This window comes from Antrostomus carolinensis, unplaced genomic scaffold (assembly GCF_000700745.2).
Source record: "Antrostomus carolinensis isolate BGI_N321 unplaced genomic scaffold, ASM70074v2 scaffold19316, whole genome shotgun sequence".
Lineage (NCBI taxonomy): Eukaryota > Metazoa > Chordata > Aves > Caprimulgiformes > Caprimulgidae > Antrostomus > Antrostomus carolinensis.
This window is the reverse complement of record NW_010324150.1, coordinates 1-19,053: the sequence shown is the minus strand read 5'-3', so window position 1 is coordinate 19,053 and position 19,053 is coordinate 1. Positions and strand designations below refer to the sequence as shown.

Sequence of the window (19,053 nt, the reverse complement as noted above, 5' to 3'; positions counted from 1 at the left end):
CAGGAAAATATCTACAAACATGGGAAAAAAAGAGAGAGTAAAATGAAAACCGATATATATTTCTTTTTTTAGCCTCAAAACAGAAGAAAATGAGATATATTATGCCTGACAATTTTCTAAACAAGGTCCTCCCACATTAGTAGAATTACCTATCGTTGACATCACAGAGTTAAAAGGAAAATACAATATTATTCCAAAGTCCAGAGAACATTTTCTAAAGATTTTATTACTCTGATTGTGTTGTATGCCCTAATTTGTCAATTTACTTATCACCACATGCAGTTTTCTCCAGAGGAAACAGTAGGCAGAGAAAAACATGCACTGAGAAAACAAACACAAAATATTTTTAGTGATAAACACTAGACACAAAAACTAAAGCTGCATTCTTGAGGCTGGTCAATAATCCAATACTTTGGGAAGAACTGCACTGAAAGTGAGGGATGGTTTATCATACCAGCTATTTAAAGCAGATTCTCTACGTGCATCAGGGGTATTTAAACGTTGTATATACTAATTCATCCCAAACTGTTTCACAAATTTTCTATCCATTTTTTCCAACAACTTCTAAACATCTAAACTAAATGCATGCTGTCAGTAAAACAGACAGTACCAGTTTTTTCCCTGCAACCATCAGATGTTCTGGTACTGTTTATAATAAGCTAACTGACCATCATGCTACTAATTGAGTACTATACAAAGATTAAACACGCATACTGAGCTGGTCTTCAAGAAAACACACTCCTTCCTTGTTTGCCTATTAGCACTGGGTAGTAACTGGTAAACATTGCGACTCTGCAGAGTGTAATCAAAGTAGCTGCAATCAGCCATGCTCTGATGGAATCAATCTAGATAAACAGATATGAAGTCAGGTAAGAAAATAACCTGATGTGGTTCTTAGAAAAACAGACATACCCTATGCAGAACCTTCCAGCAACATCAAACTTTACTAGGATGACAGTGAATCAGTTCAATTTGAAATGAAGACCTCTGCAATCTTTAAATAATTCTTGTGTTTGAGAGCACTATTTATGTTACATGGGTCTAATAGTAACTATTCTAGTAGCTTGAATAGTCAAAGAAAGGGCAATTGTTCATATCAGTGCAATATTAATTATTGTAATTTTTAGTTAAAGTTTTTTATAATTGTTCACGATGGAAGTAGCATATTGAATTTTCAGAAGGGTTTCATGAGGCTACAAAGTATAACTCAATGTTCTACTTTCTGTTTAATAAGACACTGCATCCAAATATTTAATCTTTAGCTTTAATACCAAATATATTCCTTTTTCTTCCCCCCTATGTTTTGGGTTAATAGCATTTTTAAAGTAGAAAATGGGAAGAGTTACTTGGTGACTTGCCCTCAAAAATGATCTCTCTGAAGATTTTCTGTTTGAACTACAAAGCAAAAAAGGACTGAAATAAATGTATGAATATGAGAATATGGTATTAAAGCTGTGCCGAAGCACAGAAAAAGTGCTATCCAGGCACAAACTTCTAGAAAGGTATTAGAAGATGTGATGTTCCTACTGAGAACAAAAACGAAAAGATTTTGTCATACTCTAAACTTACCCACCACCAGTGCCTCCACTTTTGCTGAAATGTGTCCGAGGCTCACTTGATGCCAGTTTAAGCAGCTCATTCCACTCCCGTTCCCATTCTTCTTCTGTATACACTAAACCTGACTATGGGAGAGAATGAAATACCATTAGGATTATGCTGATACAAAATCTGTAGTAGTATTTACAACTAACTTCTTTTGAGTTTAATACAGTTTAATATCTTGGACCATTAATGGTTCAAAATTTCTATTCGGGTGAAAGAATACTAATGTTAAAAAAGATCTAAACCACTAACTGTATACTGGATTACATTTCTAGATGTGGGTCTGCTGCTGCTAACACAGTGATCCGCTATTGGAGATCCAGTTATTCATATCCATGTGGACTCCTGGCCACTATGGTTAGCATACTTTGCTGCCCAGTTCTGGAGGCTTGCTTTCTTCCCCAATATGTGGAACTACCATGAATGCCCTCCATGGCAGACAGGTGAAGCTTCCTCCCTCTGTTCAGGAGCAGAAAGGGTATTTAAGTGCCTCTATGCCCCTATGTTTTCAGGTAAGCTGAAGTAGCTGAGTCAGTCATAGCTCAGCTGTCTTCTTGCTGACTGCTGCCAACAAAAAAATGACTACAAATAAGTCACGGACATGTAAGCATATTCACTTGATTGTATTCAGGATTACTCCTGAAATTGGCTTTTCTAGCCACTGTTTAGGCACAGAAATCTTCAGAAAATAATACTTGCTGAAGTACAGCATTTAATCAACACTCAAACTGAATCTTCAGATTATTTTAGTTGAGAAACATGCACTGAATATTTGGTTGCAGCTCTAAGAAGCCTAATTCACCATTCTGGGGCATCTTTCCTAAATGGGGTTTTCTTTTGTTTGTGGATTTCATCCACTCATTTTATAATGCTCATGATAGCTGAATTATACATTTAATTCTGCAAGTCCAAAATTTTCCACAGGTTACAAACTCATCTTAGACCTTTGTAGGCACAAAACTGTGCATATTTATGCCCACAAAGCTACAAATACATTTATATTCTGATACAAAAACTTTGAATACAAGTATCTCTTTCCCCAGGCAAAATGGAAGCACAAAGAATTTGATAGCAATTAAAACTTTCACACCAAACTTCAGAAGAATGCTTTTGACCCTAAATGATATTAACAAAACTGTCTTCAGGCCATACAGACCTCCTTATTTTGCTGTGTCTGTTGCCATCTCCATCTTCTTTTCAGTGCTTCCCTTTCAGCTCCACTTCTCATCATAGTGTAGAGTGCTTTACGTAAAACAAGGTCCCGGTCATGAAATCCCCACATCCCTAAAGTAGCACAAGATTACATTCAGTTTTAAAGAAGCTACAGTGAAATAGAAATAGTAAGTACTGATACGATTAATATTGCTCTGTTAGCAAAAGAAGCATAGCTTATATATTATTTAAGATTCTCCTTGGCAAATGATTCACTCATTATTTTTAAGGTTTCCTAAAGAAACAGTCAATACAGATAAGCTAATGAACAACAAGAGGAAATTCTAAAAAAAGTTTAAACTTTGATTAGGGAATGAGTAAGGATTTGATTTGTTTCAGTGTTTGCTTGCAGGCAACTTCAGCTTCGCTGCAAGCAATGGAATACTCAATGTGCGAGTTGGTTTTAGCTGTAGCTGCCAACAGGGCCTGCAGACACAAGAATGCTAATGACAACTGCAGGCACTTTTGTGAATCGCAGATGACACCGACACCCAGGGGCCTCCACTCTTACACAGCATGATGGTAAATTTCCTTTGGCTTCAACATCCAAATAAAGACACAAGCATTCAAGATGACTGGAAGTCTAAAAATACAACCAGCCACAGGCTTTCAAGTTCATTTTAAGATAATAAAACATTTTCATATAGTCGAGAATAGTAACCTACAACAAAAGGGAGCAAAGCTCTAACCAAGACATGTGCCCATAGAAGCCACATTTCAATTACCATATTGTCAGCTGCTGGCATTAAATATATTTATTTAAGACTTTGCAAGTCAAAATACTCCAAACATTTGCTGCAAATAATATACAATTCCCCCTAATTAAAAATGAAGTGAACATAGATAAAAGGACCCTTGGAAACAGCAAAAGCTCTTTCCTTACTGCTTCTTTCAAAAAGAAGAGTCTCTTCAAAATACTGAAAATCCCAGTGTTTTTTAAAAAGCCACCTTTTGGAGTTCTGCTGGTGGAAGATTTTATCAACTACAACAAAAATATAGGTTTCCTCATAATAGATTAAGGTATAGAAGGCACATCAAAGACTTTCCATTTCACAGGTTTCTATTTATTTGATTTAAAGAAAGGCTTCAGAGATCTTGTATTGATTATTATTTAATCAACTGGAAATTATTTTAATTCAGCCCAAACTCTGTTTTCCATATACTTGAACTCCATCAGGAGCCAACAGAGATAATAACCAGATATTGCATTCTTGAAGACAGCAAGAGAACTGTGTAGCAAAAGCCAGAGAATGAATGCAATTCCTGGCCCACAATGAGGACAATCCTGCAGAAGCACCTGGAATTTGCCTGTACCAGTGCTGTTAGGTTGGGAACTGTAAGGAAAACATAAATCACTGGTGTTTACAATATATGGTATTTGATACTGTTCCAATTATACTTCTTTTATAACCTGATAAAATTTTCACCTTCATCCCTCAAGCACGCCTAAAGCAAACAATACTTAAGTGAAATTTGAAGAATATACTGCTCCAGAACCAGGCTTTTAATGGAACTTTCTGAACTTTTGCTAGGGATAGAGAAAGGCGGCAAATATTTTTGGCAGAAGGTTTAATGTACAGGCTCTCCCTTACCTAAAGATGCAGCATGCAAGAGGCAGTTTCCATCACCTGTTGTAGCCAAGGGAAGAAGACGTTTGCAGCTTGTACACACTGTGGACCACCAATTCAGTCGTCCTGAAAAGAAAGCTTCTATTAAAACAGTGGCGTATCCAACTAAAACAGGATGCATACTGTGTACAGTTATACAGTGATGATGTGCAATGTTGAAGGTTAATCATGAGCATATGATTAACATATTTCTGATGTTTCTGACAATAAAATTAAATGTCATTTCAGAAGTGAAAATTGAAAAGATTAGAAGTAAGAGGCAGAAAAACTTTAACTATTCTCTAAATGTATTTGGAGTAAGAAGAGAGCACTGTTAATTAATTTCCTTCTTCCATTCTCATATGTTGAATTCAGGGATGGATTTCCACGGAGTTCATTGCCTAAATACCATTATGAGTCTTGGTACCAGTTCCCAAATGTAATTGAAATTGGCCTCCCATAAACAGATAACAGATTACATTAGAGTAATAAAATCTCAAAAAATAAAAGTAACATACATGTCTTAAGATATGCCACTTTTAGGTAAGTTTATTAAGTAAAGTACTACTGTTTCAACAGTTGATTCTCCTCTCATTTACCATAGTCTAAATCATGATTAGACCTACTAAAATCAACAGCTACACTGCCAGAGAATTAAAATGAGACCAAATGCACAGCCCAACGTCTAGAATAGCATGTTGCTTTTCTCTTTGGGAATATTTAGAGAACCACTTATCCATCATTGCTACATGAAGCACATTTTACGGATTATAAAACAGAGATGGATTATGAAAAACACTGACAAGAGGACAGATATTTGATGGAGATTAAGCAAATAAAGCCATGAAGAGTATCAGCACCAAAGACAACAGTGAAATATATAATTCCTGGCACACAGGTTGCTGTGTGGTTGCTCACTGGAGTGCTATAGTCTTGGTTAAATGGTCATGAGAACATTTCTAATATAAAGAGAGAGAATGTGACTAATTGTATAACATCTTTGGGGATAAGGAAGAGCAGATGATTAACAAAGATGAGTAGAGCTGGTATATTCCCCAAGACTTCTGGGAAGTCTGTGGGTAATGCACAATTGAATAATTGAATGAATAATGCAATAGGCAGTCTGTGGTCACTCCATCTCTTTGTCCTCTTCTTCAGAATTTTCCTCCCCCAATTCCTTTACGTGCAAGCTGAGGGGAAATAGTATCTATATATTTGTACAGTCAGTCTTGCATTTAAGGTTAAATCTCCAAAACAGAAGTTCAAGCAATGAAAAAACCCTTTTATTTATTAATATATTTTCATTCCAAAATTATACTGATGTTTATTTGTAACAGCAGGTAATACATATTGTGCAAAAACATAGTATAACAATATTTTAACATGTGCCCCCAATTGCTTGTTCTGGGTACTTAAAACTATGTAATTAAATTTCAATTTGTCAGTATGGGTTGAGCATTACTATACTGTAAGAGTAAAGATGCATAGCAGAGCAATATCTAAGCACATTTGGTAATCCTCATACGATTTTAGCGGCTAGTTTGTAAATGCCTAACATCTCAGACTAAGCTTGTTGAGATCTAAATTAAATATGCATTAAAGAAGCTTAATTTAAACTGCTATTGGACAGCCTTTGGGAAAGATAAATCTGAAATAACAAGTTATCATTTTTAGCAACTCCTGTGTCTGTGAGCTGTGAAATAACAACTTGCTACCTGTTGTCTGCAGAACGTTTTGGTGGTATCATCTTCAGCAATAAGTTATACCAAGGTGCTGCTTAAAGCACAGTTACACTACCTAAAACAGACAGACCTCAAGATTTAAGGGAATAATGAGTGGTATTGCTTTGCAGATTAACTAGCAGCTATTGGTACTAAATGTCAAAGTCTGGCGTTTATGAATCCTTTTAATAACAGGAGGTTTCTATAAAAGTGATCTGCTTTCAAGTAGATGACACAAAAACGTGGGCTTGGTTAACATCATAAAGCTTATGGATGACTAAAAAATTAGCAGAAATGCACTGGATAATAAAAAAAAAAAAGTGGTGCATTTTCCTTTTTCAAATCAAGTGGTTATAGTGGATCTCTTCAGGGAAAAAACAAGAAAGTGGAACTTAAGTGAAAACTGGAAACAGTTCTGCCTCAGGCTTATTTCTGTCTGCTTTGATAACACAATATTTATGGACAAACTAGACCCATTTCTCACTCTCACTCCCTCCAATGGTCTACTTGATCTTGCTTCTTACTTTCTCACACAATCTAATCAATCATAAAAACCACAATTTTAAGAAAATGATCTATTGTTTTACAGCAAAAATACTCTGTGAATTAATATAGCCATATTCTAGTACATTAAAATTTGATCTTAATTTTAGATCAAGATTAGAAGTTCTATCTATCAAGGTCTATGATCTAGCAACATACAATCAGAAGTAGACTCAAGAACACAATATTGCCCTTTCTTTGCATTATACTTAAAATTTCGGGTGTAAACTGAAAAGAAATATTAACAGAATCTAGTATCCCCCATGGCTCAAGACTGACAACTCTTTCTGTATTCTGATACTATCCTAGTCCCACACTACATGGTATGTATCAGACGTCACATAATACAAAGCATATATTGGCTCTCCCAACAAGAATCAATCATTCTGATACAGAACCAGATACTTATCTTGTATGCCATGCAAAGAAGGTAAGCTGAATCTCAGAGAAAGTTTTGCAAACTTTGTAATATAAACAATATCACTACTTTACAATCTAGTATCTGATGACTCCTAGGACAAGACACAAACATCAAAAGTTACCCTACTGTAAACCTACTACAGCTGTAGGCATGAATATAAGCTGGCCGTACGTGACTGTTAGGTTAAAAAAGTCAGTATTTGAGGAAAAGGAAATAAAAAATATTTTAAAACATGGGTTTTACCCAACAACATTAATAATGTTGGAGTATTATTAATAGATACTAGAAAGGTTTAAGTGTTGTTTACATAAGCCTCCGTATTGTATTACAATGCACAGGTGTATTGCTTCTTGCTGCTGGATTCATAGGAGGAAATTGCCAAAGAGGATTCTAGATGGTTGTATGACCTGAATGGCTCAAAAAGAAGGCAGCAGAGAACAGAGAATGCATTTCAAGTATTAACAGGGGCCAGGCGTGGCTTTTGATATCAGCCCCTGATACCTTATGCACTGGTACTATAGAAGGTAAGAAAGCATTCAGCATAATGTCCTCTATGCAAAAATCCGTTAACAGTATAAACCAGAAGATAAAAATATTCAACAGAAATTATTCTAGTTTATGGCTATCCCACGAAGATGCTCATACAGAGCTACCTTCCAGTTTACTAAGGTGCACTACAAAATATTCACTGCCCAAACACACACAAGGTTGGTGGCACACATGCAAACCAAACAAACTCAAAACAAACATGAGGTTACATAATACTAAAGAACCTTTGTAGAAACTTCGCACAAATCCTTTGCTCCCTTTTCATTTTCTCCAGTCCATAGTGTCTTTTCTCTGGTTTAAGCTACTAATAAACTAAATGGCTTTACAGACTTTGGATTTTTCTGGTAGAATTAACCACCAAAAAGTTATAAGGACTTAGCAAACAGCAACTTAATATAACTCTCTCTTGATGGGGGAAAAAGGAGATGCTACAAAGGATGAGTCCCCTCTCAAGCTCTCTATGATTGAGCATGGTTGAAGTTTCACTGCAAAGCTAGATTGCATATCATTGCCTCCAAGGCAAACAGTCAGCTTCTTGCCTGCAACGCCACTGTGCATTTATCAGACCAAAAACAAGTTGGAATTCTTACAGAAAAAAATGAATACACATTAAGAGAAAAACAAGGATGGTTAAAGATGGGAAAAAGTATGAAGTGTTATGTCACAGCTTGTACAATTTTACCTCAGATTGAGTGTGACTGTCTTTTAAAGCACTTCCCTGTGCTACTAACAGTACTCTTTCATACAGCTAGGTAAACCAGTCTTAGGCCAACTCCTCAAAAACACCGACAGAGTAGATATCTCACTGAGGAAAACAAGTCAATCTGTGCACAATGGGACTCAATGTCTGGTCTTCTGCGCTTGCTGTACACTAAAGGTGAGAATTCTGATGGTTTTTCTTTTTTTTTGCGGTTGGGCATTCTGGAGGTCTTTTCCATGTGGATTCTGTTGTATTTAATAAAAAATATTAACATTGCAAGTTTTTCTTCTATGGAAATACTAAAAATAAGCTAGCTGCTTATTTTCATGAAACTTGTAAAAGCTTACTCACAAATATGTTTGAAATTGGCAGAGTTAAATTTTAAAAATGAACAGTGGTACAATCTTAAGAGACAGCTTGCTGACACAAGCTCAGTTTCCTTAGGAAACTAGGCTAAACCCAGCCATTCTTTCATTTCGCCAGCACATCTTATTTCCAGAAATCCACCTCTCATCCATCCCCCAAGACAAGCAAGTCACAAAACAACACTTTCAACTTCCAAAGCAAGTCTAATCCTGGACACCTCATATATTCTCAAAAAGCAATGGTTCACCCTAAACACTCACCAACTCCCCCCTGGAATCCAACAGCAATAACTGCTCTGGGCTGTGCACAGTACTGACTGCCTAAATCAACACAGGATTACACAACCCACTCAGAATAGTCAGACAATTAGCAATAGGTGCAGGAGCCTCAAATTCAGATTTCACCAGAGCTACTTCTATGCTTTACCTGTTTCTTGCATGACTCGCTGAGGATTCATTGGTTTATTTTTAGTTTCAGTCCTTTCGTGTAATACACATGGACTTGCAAGTATTGACGTGAAGAAAATTACAAGAATACAAGAACAGATTTTGTACGTGGGCTTATATTAATCATTCAATGACTGCTTACTTTTTAAAAGAAGTGAATAAATAAGGCATTTACCAATACAATTTTTGTACTTCAAAGAAAGGACTTTCTTGTAGGAGCTCTCTTTTTTAGTCTAGATGATAAAATCAGCTTCGCAGTAGCATCTGCAAGGCTATTAATATTTACTGATGTCCTTGAAATATAATGTTGAGCTGTGCATGTAGAAATAAGTAAAATTAAGCAATCAAGTAAATGCTTCTCTTTTAGCCTGATGCATAAGCAACACAGACTCTGTCACAGAAGCTACTGACCAGAATGCAAAAAAAATATTATAAAATAAGACGGCACAGTAATGACTGGGCCTAACTGGCTGCAGATACCTGATTCAGTTCTCTGCAGGTAACTGCATATCCACAGTATTACCAGTATTCTTTGTTTTTTTCATAACAGACAGTTTTCTATGACATTATTGCATTTCATCCTACTCTGTGATACAACATTTGCCATTCATACTAGAACTGAATTACACGAGCATGCATTCCAAAGCTTAGAAATTGGGAAATTAATACAGTTCTCTTGTAATTATAACAGTTGCTATCCTAGCACCCTGCATATACCCTGCATATATCCAGCACCTGCATATACCATTTACTTTTTGTACTGAATTATATTTCAGCACTGCAATATAAACTTTTTTTTCTTTTCATTAAAAACAGTTAGACCAGCCAATCTTCTGCCTATACTATTTTTTTTAACGCATCAGTACAGCAGTTTTCACTATATCTTTCTGTGTCAGCCTACACATTAATGATACATGGGGGAACATGTGTATATAATGAAAATCACCTTGCTTCAGCAAAATATTTAGAATTGTAAAATTCATTTCACACAGACCTCATTTAATGTTATCACTATCTGAGCCATCCTTCACTGAAGAACCACTCTGATGACTGCAAGAGCACCCGGAGATCAGTCTGCACTTGAGTTACAAGCTGACCTTATTCCAGTTCAGTCAATAATGAACAGCTGAGTTTATAAGATGCATAAACCCCCAAAATGCTTTTATGAATGTGGTGAATTCTATCCTCTAAGAGAAATATTCAGAAAGTAATCATACAAAGAATAGAGAGGATACACTGCAGCAGCAGAGAGTAAATCACACTGCCTTTACCTGGGCCTTTCCGTTATAATTTCACACAGCATTTCTGAGTAAATCAGGAATTTGGTTCTGAGTTTTTGTACAGGCAGGATGTAACCTGAACATCCTTTCACATATAGATGTAATGGTAGCAAGTGCCTAAGCATAGAAAAAGAGCATATAAAAACTTTAAAGGCTTTTATAGACATCCAGCTCATACAGCCACTTCAGACAACACGTGCAAGTCTGTTAATAGTATTTTTGCTCTCCCCATCTATGCTTTGTGAGGAGGAAGCTGCTCTATGTTCCTAACAACACTCCTCCTCCTTTTGCCTATTCAGTTGTGGTTTTGGTTCCCCCCCAACTTTCTCTAGAACTTCATGCCCTTAAAACCAAGCACACACCTCTCTCTTCCTTTAACAATATCCCCAACCTCAGCTATAGAAGCTACTGTCCTTCGTGGGGCTTGTTTTGTTTTGAAATAGATTTTAGGCACTTTGCAGGGAGTGCACCTTATCTGTTCATTTTTTTTTGTCATTGATCAAACCATAGTCAAACTGGGCCCTCTGTTGGTAGGAGACAATAAAAAGCCTAATACTAAGTGACTTTCCTATTAATTCACTCGGCTATTTTTTCCAGAAGGCGGCCTTCTGAATACTGATTGGGTTTAGTGGCTTGGTTTTTTGTTTGTCCTTTTTTTCTTTTTCTTCAATATTCACTGTTTGATACTGTTATCTAAGTATGTCTTGCTTTTCAAATATGAAAGAAAAAAATGAGCATATGACAATACTGTATAAGTACTCAGTGTGACACCAGATTAGCAGAGGTCCTGTCTATACTATTATGCAGTGCCCTGATCAATAACAAGTAACAGTTCATTAGTTTGAAGACACACAGTATGACAATGCACCAAGTTTTGACAAAGAACTCTTACATGAATACAGTGTTACACAAGCTGGTATAGCAATCAAAAGAAAAAAAGTAACTAGCTATTCGATATTCCACAGGCAGCCATGAAATCTGATTTTATAACTCCAGAGTTGGGCATTTCACTATATAGATGTGTTCATTTCATGTTTCAATAATAACCTTGCTGTTTCATAAGGCACAGATACTAAATTTAAATACATTTCTCCATACCTTTCAAAACTGGCTTAAAACTTTAAACTACTAACAAATCTGAATTTAAATTAAATTTCTTCACTTATTTCTCATGGTAATAATGAGGTATTACTATAAAATTATTTAGTTTCTTATTACAAAAACAATAATCAATACATAAAAGACATATTTAAAAACTATTTTCTCAAGCTGCAACAGAACTTGACAATGTCTCCTTTGTTAGTCATTTCAATGTCATTTCCTCATGAGAACTGGAAGTACCAAGCTGACCATCCAGACTCACATCCTTCTCTATATTGCATGACTTTCCCATCAGTCCTCCTTTCCTTCCTCCCTCAGTTTCTTTGGTTTTTTAAATAAATTGTACAGCTTTTGCTATAACGTTTTAAAAGAAATAGAGGATCAGAGTATGTGTCATTTTGCAAAGAGCACAGTATTTGCTTTTACTCTCTGGCATTTATTTCCCATGCAGCATGTGCAAACTCCAGAAACGGAGCATGATTAGAAATGTCAACCCAAATGTCAGATTGCCCAGCTGCTGACATCTGAAGTATTTACCCACCTGCTTGCTCCAAAGCAACCATTGTTGCCTGCTCAATTAAGTCACGTTCAATGAAGCTTCTGAAATCTTCACTGTACACGCTAAGGTCTGGTAGTTGGAATGTGTAGATGGGCATCTCCAAAGGAAACTGTTCGTTGCTGCAGTCATTTGCTACATGTGATCGAGCAAGGGAGACTATGGCTGAGCTGGCATGGGAAATACCTCTGGAAAGACGCTTTTCTGTAGAGAAACCAAAGAGATATTATAGCCTATAAGGCTACATAAAAGACCAGTCAACACCAAGTCTGGCGAATGCCCGTTCATTTCACTTTGGAATTTATTCCACTTATTGTTTGTTACCTTTTTTGGGTTATTTCTCTACTGCAAAAGATTGCTTGGTTCTTACTATAGATCCCTATGGCAAGTCATAGGAACTTCACTCTCCTTCTAGCAAAACAGATAGACAGTAACAAGATATGAAAGACGAGTATAAAAGTATAAAAATTTTTGTAATGTATCTTAGGTTTCCAAAGATGCATTGGAAGAAACATGTACTGGCACAGATGATAATCAATTAATGTTTTGAACTCTTAATTTAAGCTGACTTTTTGTGAATCAAAAAACCCAGCATTCTACAATCACTTCATATTCAATATACCATACAGTTTTAATCTCAGAACAATCTACCTGAAATCAGTTTTAACACTATTATGCTGAATTTAAGACAAACTAAGTTTTTACGCATATGTGTTTTTTAAAATCCTGATCCAAGAAACAATACATAGTTCAAAAGAATGATGGCATTAACAAGCGTGGTATCAAAACAACTATCAACTAAATTTATTGATTTTCTCTGCGGACAAATGCTATATAAGGAACAGTAAAAGGTCATAAAAGCAAAATAAGCATTAGAATGTTAAGAAAGGGACAAAATATTACTATTGTTTCATTTCATTGTATCATTTTTACTGGATGGCCTCAGTTCTGGTATCAGCAAATGGGTAACAGAAATACTCTCCAAGTGCTTAAACCATGAATCATTCAGTCAGAAGTGATAGAGATATTTTCCCTCTGTTTAGTTTCTGCCCTGTACTCCTGTTTATATTTTTTAGAAATGGAAATGAAGGTTTTGTAGCTGCTTAAAATTTATGTTTATCAAATGTTACTAGTCTTCTCTCAGAAGCTGAACATTCAGCATAAAGTTTCTTTCTGCATCTGAGAAATGGCACTCCTTACAACCACAGTCCCACTGCCTTCCTGTGCTTCAAAGAGACTGACCTCAGGTCTTCTAATGAGTTCTGTTCTCTCTAGCCATCCTTCACAATGGGGATTATCTTAAATTAATACTAGAAAGTCTTCTGGGCATTTTATGGAGCTTTATTAGTCAGCTGACAGCACACTTACAGAGTTTCTTACATTTTTGAATATGCAGAAAGCTCCCCGGTGTGATTTACATAATGTTAAATTAGATAATATTTTCATTGATTTTCCTTGGAAATGAATACCTTATTGTACCAGAAGCTTTTGTAAAAAACTATTTGGTGCAACTTCACCTCTGTAACTTTATAAATACTACCATGAACTAGTCTTTATTGATCAACTCTCAAACAAGTACAATGCTATATTAAAATAAAAGAAGTTCCTGTAGTTCTGTGCCTTCAGAAATTAACATTAACTTGAATGCAGCTTATCACTTAAGCTACTATTATTTTTAAAACACCTCAAACTGAGTAGTGGATACTAAAAAAATAATTTTCCTGGAGTTTGTGAACTTCTGTTTCTCTAATGGATCAACATTTTTCTTATTTTAAGAGCTAAAGTGCACTTCCTAAAATATCCTAAGTTGGGGGGGGTGGGGGCAGGGTGGGGGACACACGACAGGGAGAAGGTTTTATTACATTTACATTTCCTTCTTGTCCCTGCACATCTCAGCTAAATCACTTTTAAACAGGGGAACTGAAGTATAGGATAGCATTTCCACTTGACATCCCCCTTGTTGCTACCACTCCATCACCGGTTCCCACCATGGTCCAGTCCTCACCTGTTGGCTGCATCCTCTACTCCAAGTACTTTGTCCATAACAAGACTGTCCTTTCCCTTCTCTGCTCCTCCCTGAACATCCTCCTTGCTCGAGTTTCACGTTTCAGTCAGAGATGGCTTTCTGATCATGAAGTCATCATGCTAACAACGCACTGAACTGGTAGGAAAGTTACTGCCAGTCCAGACATTTAAAGCCAGACTTACCCCACACGACCTACTACACTCACTAAAATATCACATGACCATTTCAGTGTAAACTGGACAGACTGTTAACATGGAATTTTAGAGTGAGCTATATCCTAATGAGGATGAAGGGACACATGTTTAACAATTTCAGTGTGCTACGCTTCCTCCCTTTATTGGTATGCAGTGCTTTTAAGAAGTCATAACAAGCACTACCGTTCCTTTTCTACTGATGGAAGTTATCCATTTAAAAAAAGTTTTACTGACACTTCTAAGTCCTGATACCATTTCCCGTTTAATAGAAGGGAAAAGTCAGCAGAAGTGAAAACTTTTTGTTCCTTCTAATGTTTGCAGAGAAAGCCTTCACCAACCTAGTCCTATTGCCTCCCCACCTGACAAGCTGTCAGACCTGTAGATTTATTTTGATGCAAACTACAGTTCCTTGATAAATTAATATTTTTTAAAATGCATTTCAACATCCTGAGAAAGATGTAGATCTAAAATAAAAACTATAAAAGGTATGCAAATAAAAAAGTAAATTCTAATGATTATCATCCTATACTGGAAATCAACTGCTAGAGGTAGTTGACTCATTTTTCTTTAGGTTTCAATTTCTGTTTGGCAGGGGGTAGGAGGTTGTCCTTTCTTCTACAGAATCATAAGAGAACAAAATTTTAAAGCTGGAAGTTACTTATAGTTTTCACACACCCTGATTACATACTGTGAATAAGAATGCAAAGACTGAAATACAGAATTTTAAACCTTTTTTTGTTCTCAATAAGCACAGAAAACTACATACAATAGTGGTCTGTGACATTCTCTAATTGATTTCTTTTGTATGTACCACAGGACTGCTTGGGGACAATGTATTTCTGTACTTTAATCACATATTAAAAAAATAACTTGCAGAACTGAGGCAAGGCTCATGACAAACTGAAACATGTGAAACGTAGGGTCCAGCAGCAGCTCTATGAATCCCATCACAATGACACAGTTCACAGGCTGATGGCAAATGACTTCCAACTCCCTACAGCTCATAAGCAGACAAGCTAGGAAGTTGCTTGTCCTCAAAAGCCCTGGAGAAGAGCTCTTACCTTGAGCAATGTCATCCTGCCTTTGCAGGCAGGGCCGCTCAGCCTTCGTCACCTGAGGAGACTGCTCTGGCTCCTGCTGCTTGTAGTGTTTGCCCTCATTGAACACCTGTGGCAGGTTGGCGGTGTGTACCTGCCGGAGCTGCTCATAGTCACTCAAAGCTGCTGTCAAGTCCCAATTTTTGCCTGCCAAAGAGCAAAAGGACACTCTGCTCACATCTGTATGTGCCTAAATCGATAACCTGGAAACCATCTCATATGCACTTAAAATATAAACTTAAATAGAGAAATCACTCTTACTTAAATCATCATCAAGGAAACAGAGGTTCTTTGGATAAAGCATTTTATAACTGCTCCTCCCTCAACAAAAATGCACAGCTGATAAACACCTTGAAAGTACACAGCATCCATCTCCATGAAGTAGTGTTTTTTAGTATCTGCCACCCTAAGTGACTAGCATAAGTATTTTCAGCTACTCCCTGTACTGGAAACATGTAAAGCCTTTGCCAAGGCTTTCTCTCCTTTTGGTTGATATTTTCACAAGTGGAAAAAAAAGTGACAGAACTGTCGTTTTTCCCATTGCCCATAGAAAAGAAGAGAATTCATCAGTTTAGGAGGATTAAAGAAGAAAATTAAGTCAAAGTAGAGGAAACTGGAGCCAGTAAAGAGAATTAGGGGAGTGGAAGAGAGGAAAAAAAGAACAGAGGCATTTTGAAAAAAACACTGTGTGAATAGAAATAAGTACAAAAATTTAATGCTGCGTAAAACAAACAAACAAAAAAGTAAATAAAAAGTGTGATGTGATTTGGACCACAGAAACGGACTGCAGAAGTAATGTACAAGCTGGAAACAAATTAGAAAGGTTATTAAATTCAGAGATGTCCAGAGCAGATGACCTGAACAAGGATTTCTAGCACTGTGACATGGCAGGTGAGAAAGTTTCAGCTGCAAGTTACTCAAACTAGTGGGGCTTATGATTGTGGACATGAACAGAGCAAACTGTGCCTAGCTCTCCTCCTTTGAACTTTGCATACCAAAAGCTTTTGAATTTCTAAAGCTGTATCTTACTACATTTGAAACTAAGTTTTGAAAGAAGAAAAAAACCTGAGGTCTGCTGGGTCAGAAAGGACAAAAATAAATTAATATAACATTGAAATCAAACATATCCCCCTCAATGCCTTACAGAGTAGGTCCCTCCTTCCAGTCTTGCTACTTGTCCAAAAAGTTTCAGCAGCCTTCTGGTTTGGAGCAGACTGCACACAGTCCCTCTGGGTCCCTAGGAAAAGACTTACTCTTTCTGTTACCCGAGTTCTGGGTTTGTCTGTTCCCTGTTCTTCTCTGAAGTCTCCTAGACCTTGCTCCTCATAGAATTCCCTGCTCTGTCACATCTTTTTTATTTTCTTAATTGTCATTTCCAGCACAGGTCCTCAACAGAAAGGAATACTCTTTCCTATCACACAGAGGTTACACCTGACATAGGCACTGACATGCCCTCCATCACAAGGCTGAAGGAGAAGCAACAGGTAATTAATCTGTTTTGCAGAGTCTCATCAACTATACTAAATCAAGTAAGTTTTTTTGCTGCAATCTGAAGACAAAAACAACTTAAGATATTTTTCATATTTTTTTCTTTTTTACTGTTACTTATCTAATGCACCCTACTGTTCACTGACACTTCTTTGGTAAGATGACATATTATTGTATTCAAAAAGGTATTTCACATAACAACATTATTTCAGCACAAACAATCACATCAGATGACAAGTCCCTGGTAGCACGGTATCAGTTAGTAGCAACTGTATTGCTCCAAAGCAGCACTGACACAGTGGATTTACATGAAAGGCTTTGAGTTTCTAATGGTCAGAGAACATCAATCAGCAAAAAGCTGGAGCAGCACAAAGCTGGTTAGAAAATACAGGTAGTGAATCATGATTAGGATGATGGAATCAAATTAATTCAGTAACTCAATGGAAAGAATACTCTTACTGAACAATTATTTCCAGAACAGCTGCATGTGCTATTTGAGTCAGCAGGTGTAAAATTTAACAGGACTGAAACGTCTCTGCTTTAAAACCAAGTGTTTCTAGTGTGGAAAAAAACCAACAAAACAAAAGTGCAGCTGAGTAAGGAATGGAAGAGGCATTCTGACTGAGGCCTGGTACTGACGTTTTAGTGTCAGAGACAGCAGGCATCTACATGAAAGTGAAATTAAAAAGTAAACTCAGTTACACTGTGAAGTTTCTGTCCTAAATAAGAGTTGCTTGAATAACAACAGGAGGTACTGTCAGCCTGAAGAAAAAACAAAGACTTAGATAAAACACCCATTTTTGCTTACCACCTCAAACTGGATTAGTAAAAGGCTATTCAAAAAAATGCTAAAGAACAGTAAGAGTAGGACTCACTTCAGAAGCATTCCAGATGATTCAGTTTTTCCTGATCATCAGAGGATTGCTTCTCCCTGCCCCCAACTCTGCCCTATTCAGACAACTTGAAGAGTTCAAGAAGTGTTCAGAGGTGGGTTTCCTAGTGATCTGATGCTCTGAGAGCCATAAAATTTTCCCAGGCCTTGGTACTGGATCCAAAAAGCCTAACTTTCCTTAAGGCACCTCAACTGGGGATGACATAAAAGCACCAACAGAAGAAGAAAGGGGCAGGGGATGACAGTTGAGCATCCAGTGCCAGGTGTTTCTGTGGTAGGTTCATTGGACCCCAAACCCCAGACAAGAAAGAAGTTGAAAAGGAGACAGTGATCGAGAGCATTCTCTATGCAATGGTACTACTGTAGAATCCACAGAGAGCACATTCTCACTTTGGCACACTGTTCTTTGGGCATCACATTTTAGTGAACACTGGGGAAAGCTCTTTGCTATTAAATCTAGCTTTTGAGGGAGGGAAAGGTTGAGGTGATCTCATTAAGACTGATCATATTGTGATCAGAGAAGACACCTCAGTCCTTTACCTTTCCCCAGCCCTTCCACCTTGCCACCTTGTCCTTCTCAACCTGTGGACACCATCCTCTTCAAAGATCAAGACCTAAATTTTTATATTTAGCCTTGACTATTACTCTTTTTCTCTTGAGGCAAACTAGCAAGAAAATCAGCCCAGGGACAAGTCTGGTAATTAGATGGACAAACTACCGAGCCAATAGGTTAGTGTGAAATATAGAATAAACCACTGTGATTTTCCTCAAAGTGCAGCAAGGAAATTGGATGCATGCCAATGAAGAGGTTAAACCAAACCAGAGTAAACTTCACAGGACAAGAAAAATTCCTCTAGCTGGTTTTTTTTCCATATCTGGTTCTGCCCCAGTTAATTAGTAGGAATAGCAAGCATGCAACTATAAAGCACTCTCCCCCGTCAAGCTTTCAAATATCCACCTCCTCCAATATGTTAAAAAGAACATTTGAAAGGTTACCAGCAATTCTCAATTTAATGATAAACAAAATGCTAGAAAGGATGCAATTTGAGATGGCGAACTAGGAAAGATCTAAATACTAAGGGCAACTTGGAGCAACAATATATACAAAGGACTTCAGCTAAGGAAATTTTAAAAGGGGCAGGAAATGCTATCTGAAGTTTAACAGGACCAAAAACATATAAGAAAAAGGATGCAGAAGGGGAACATTAGAGAATTAAACAAACTGCCATCCAGAGGGACCTTGACAGGCTTG

The 19,053-nt window shown here is 36.9% G+C and overlaps 1 protein-coding gene across 1 annotated transcript in view; it reads right to left on the bottom strand.

The window, feature by feature from the left end:
* Nucleotides 1-15,611, bottom strand: part of OTUD7A (OTU deubiquitinase 7A) — a gene marked incomplete at its 5' end in the record, with an annotated part of 32,618 nt that extends 17,007 nt beyond the window's left edge. The window contains 5 exons of the mRNA XM_010170833.1: nucleotides 1,570-1,682; nucleotides 2,759-2,886; nucleotides 4,407-4,508; nucleotides 12,090-12,308; nucleotides 15,386-15,611. Of these exons, the coding sequence (XP_010169135.1) occupies nucleotides 1,570-1,682; nucleotides 2,759-2,886; nucleotides 4,407-4,508; nucleotides 12,090-12,308; nucleotides 15,386-15,611 (788 nt within the window). The remainder of the gene's footprint in view (nucleotides 1-1,569; nucleotides 1,683-2,758; nucleotides 2,887-4,406; nucleotides 4,509-12,089; nucleotides 12,309-15,385) is intronic.
* Nucleotides 15,612-19,053: the final 3,442 nt, after the last annotated feature.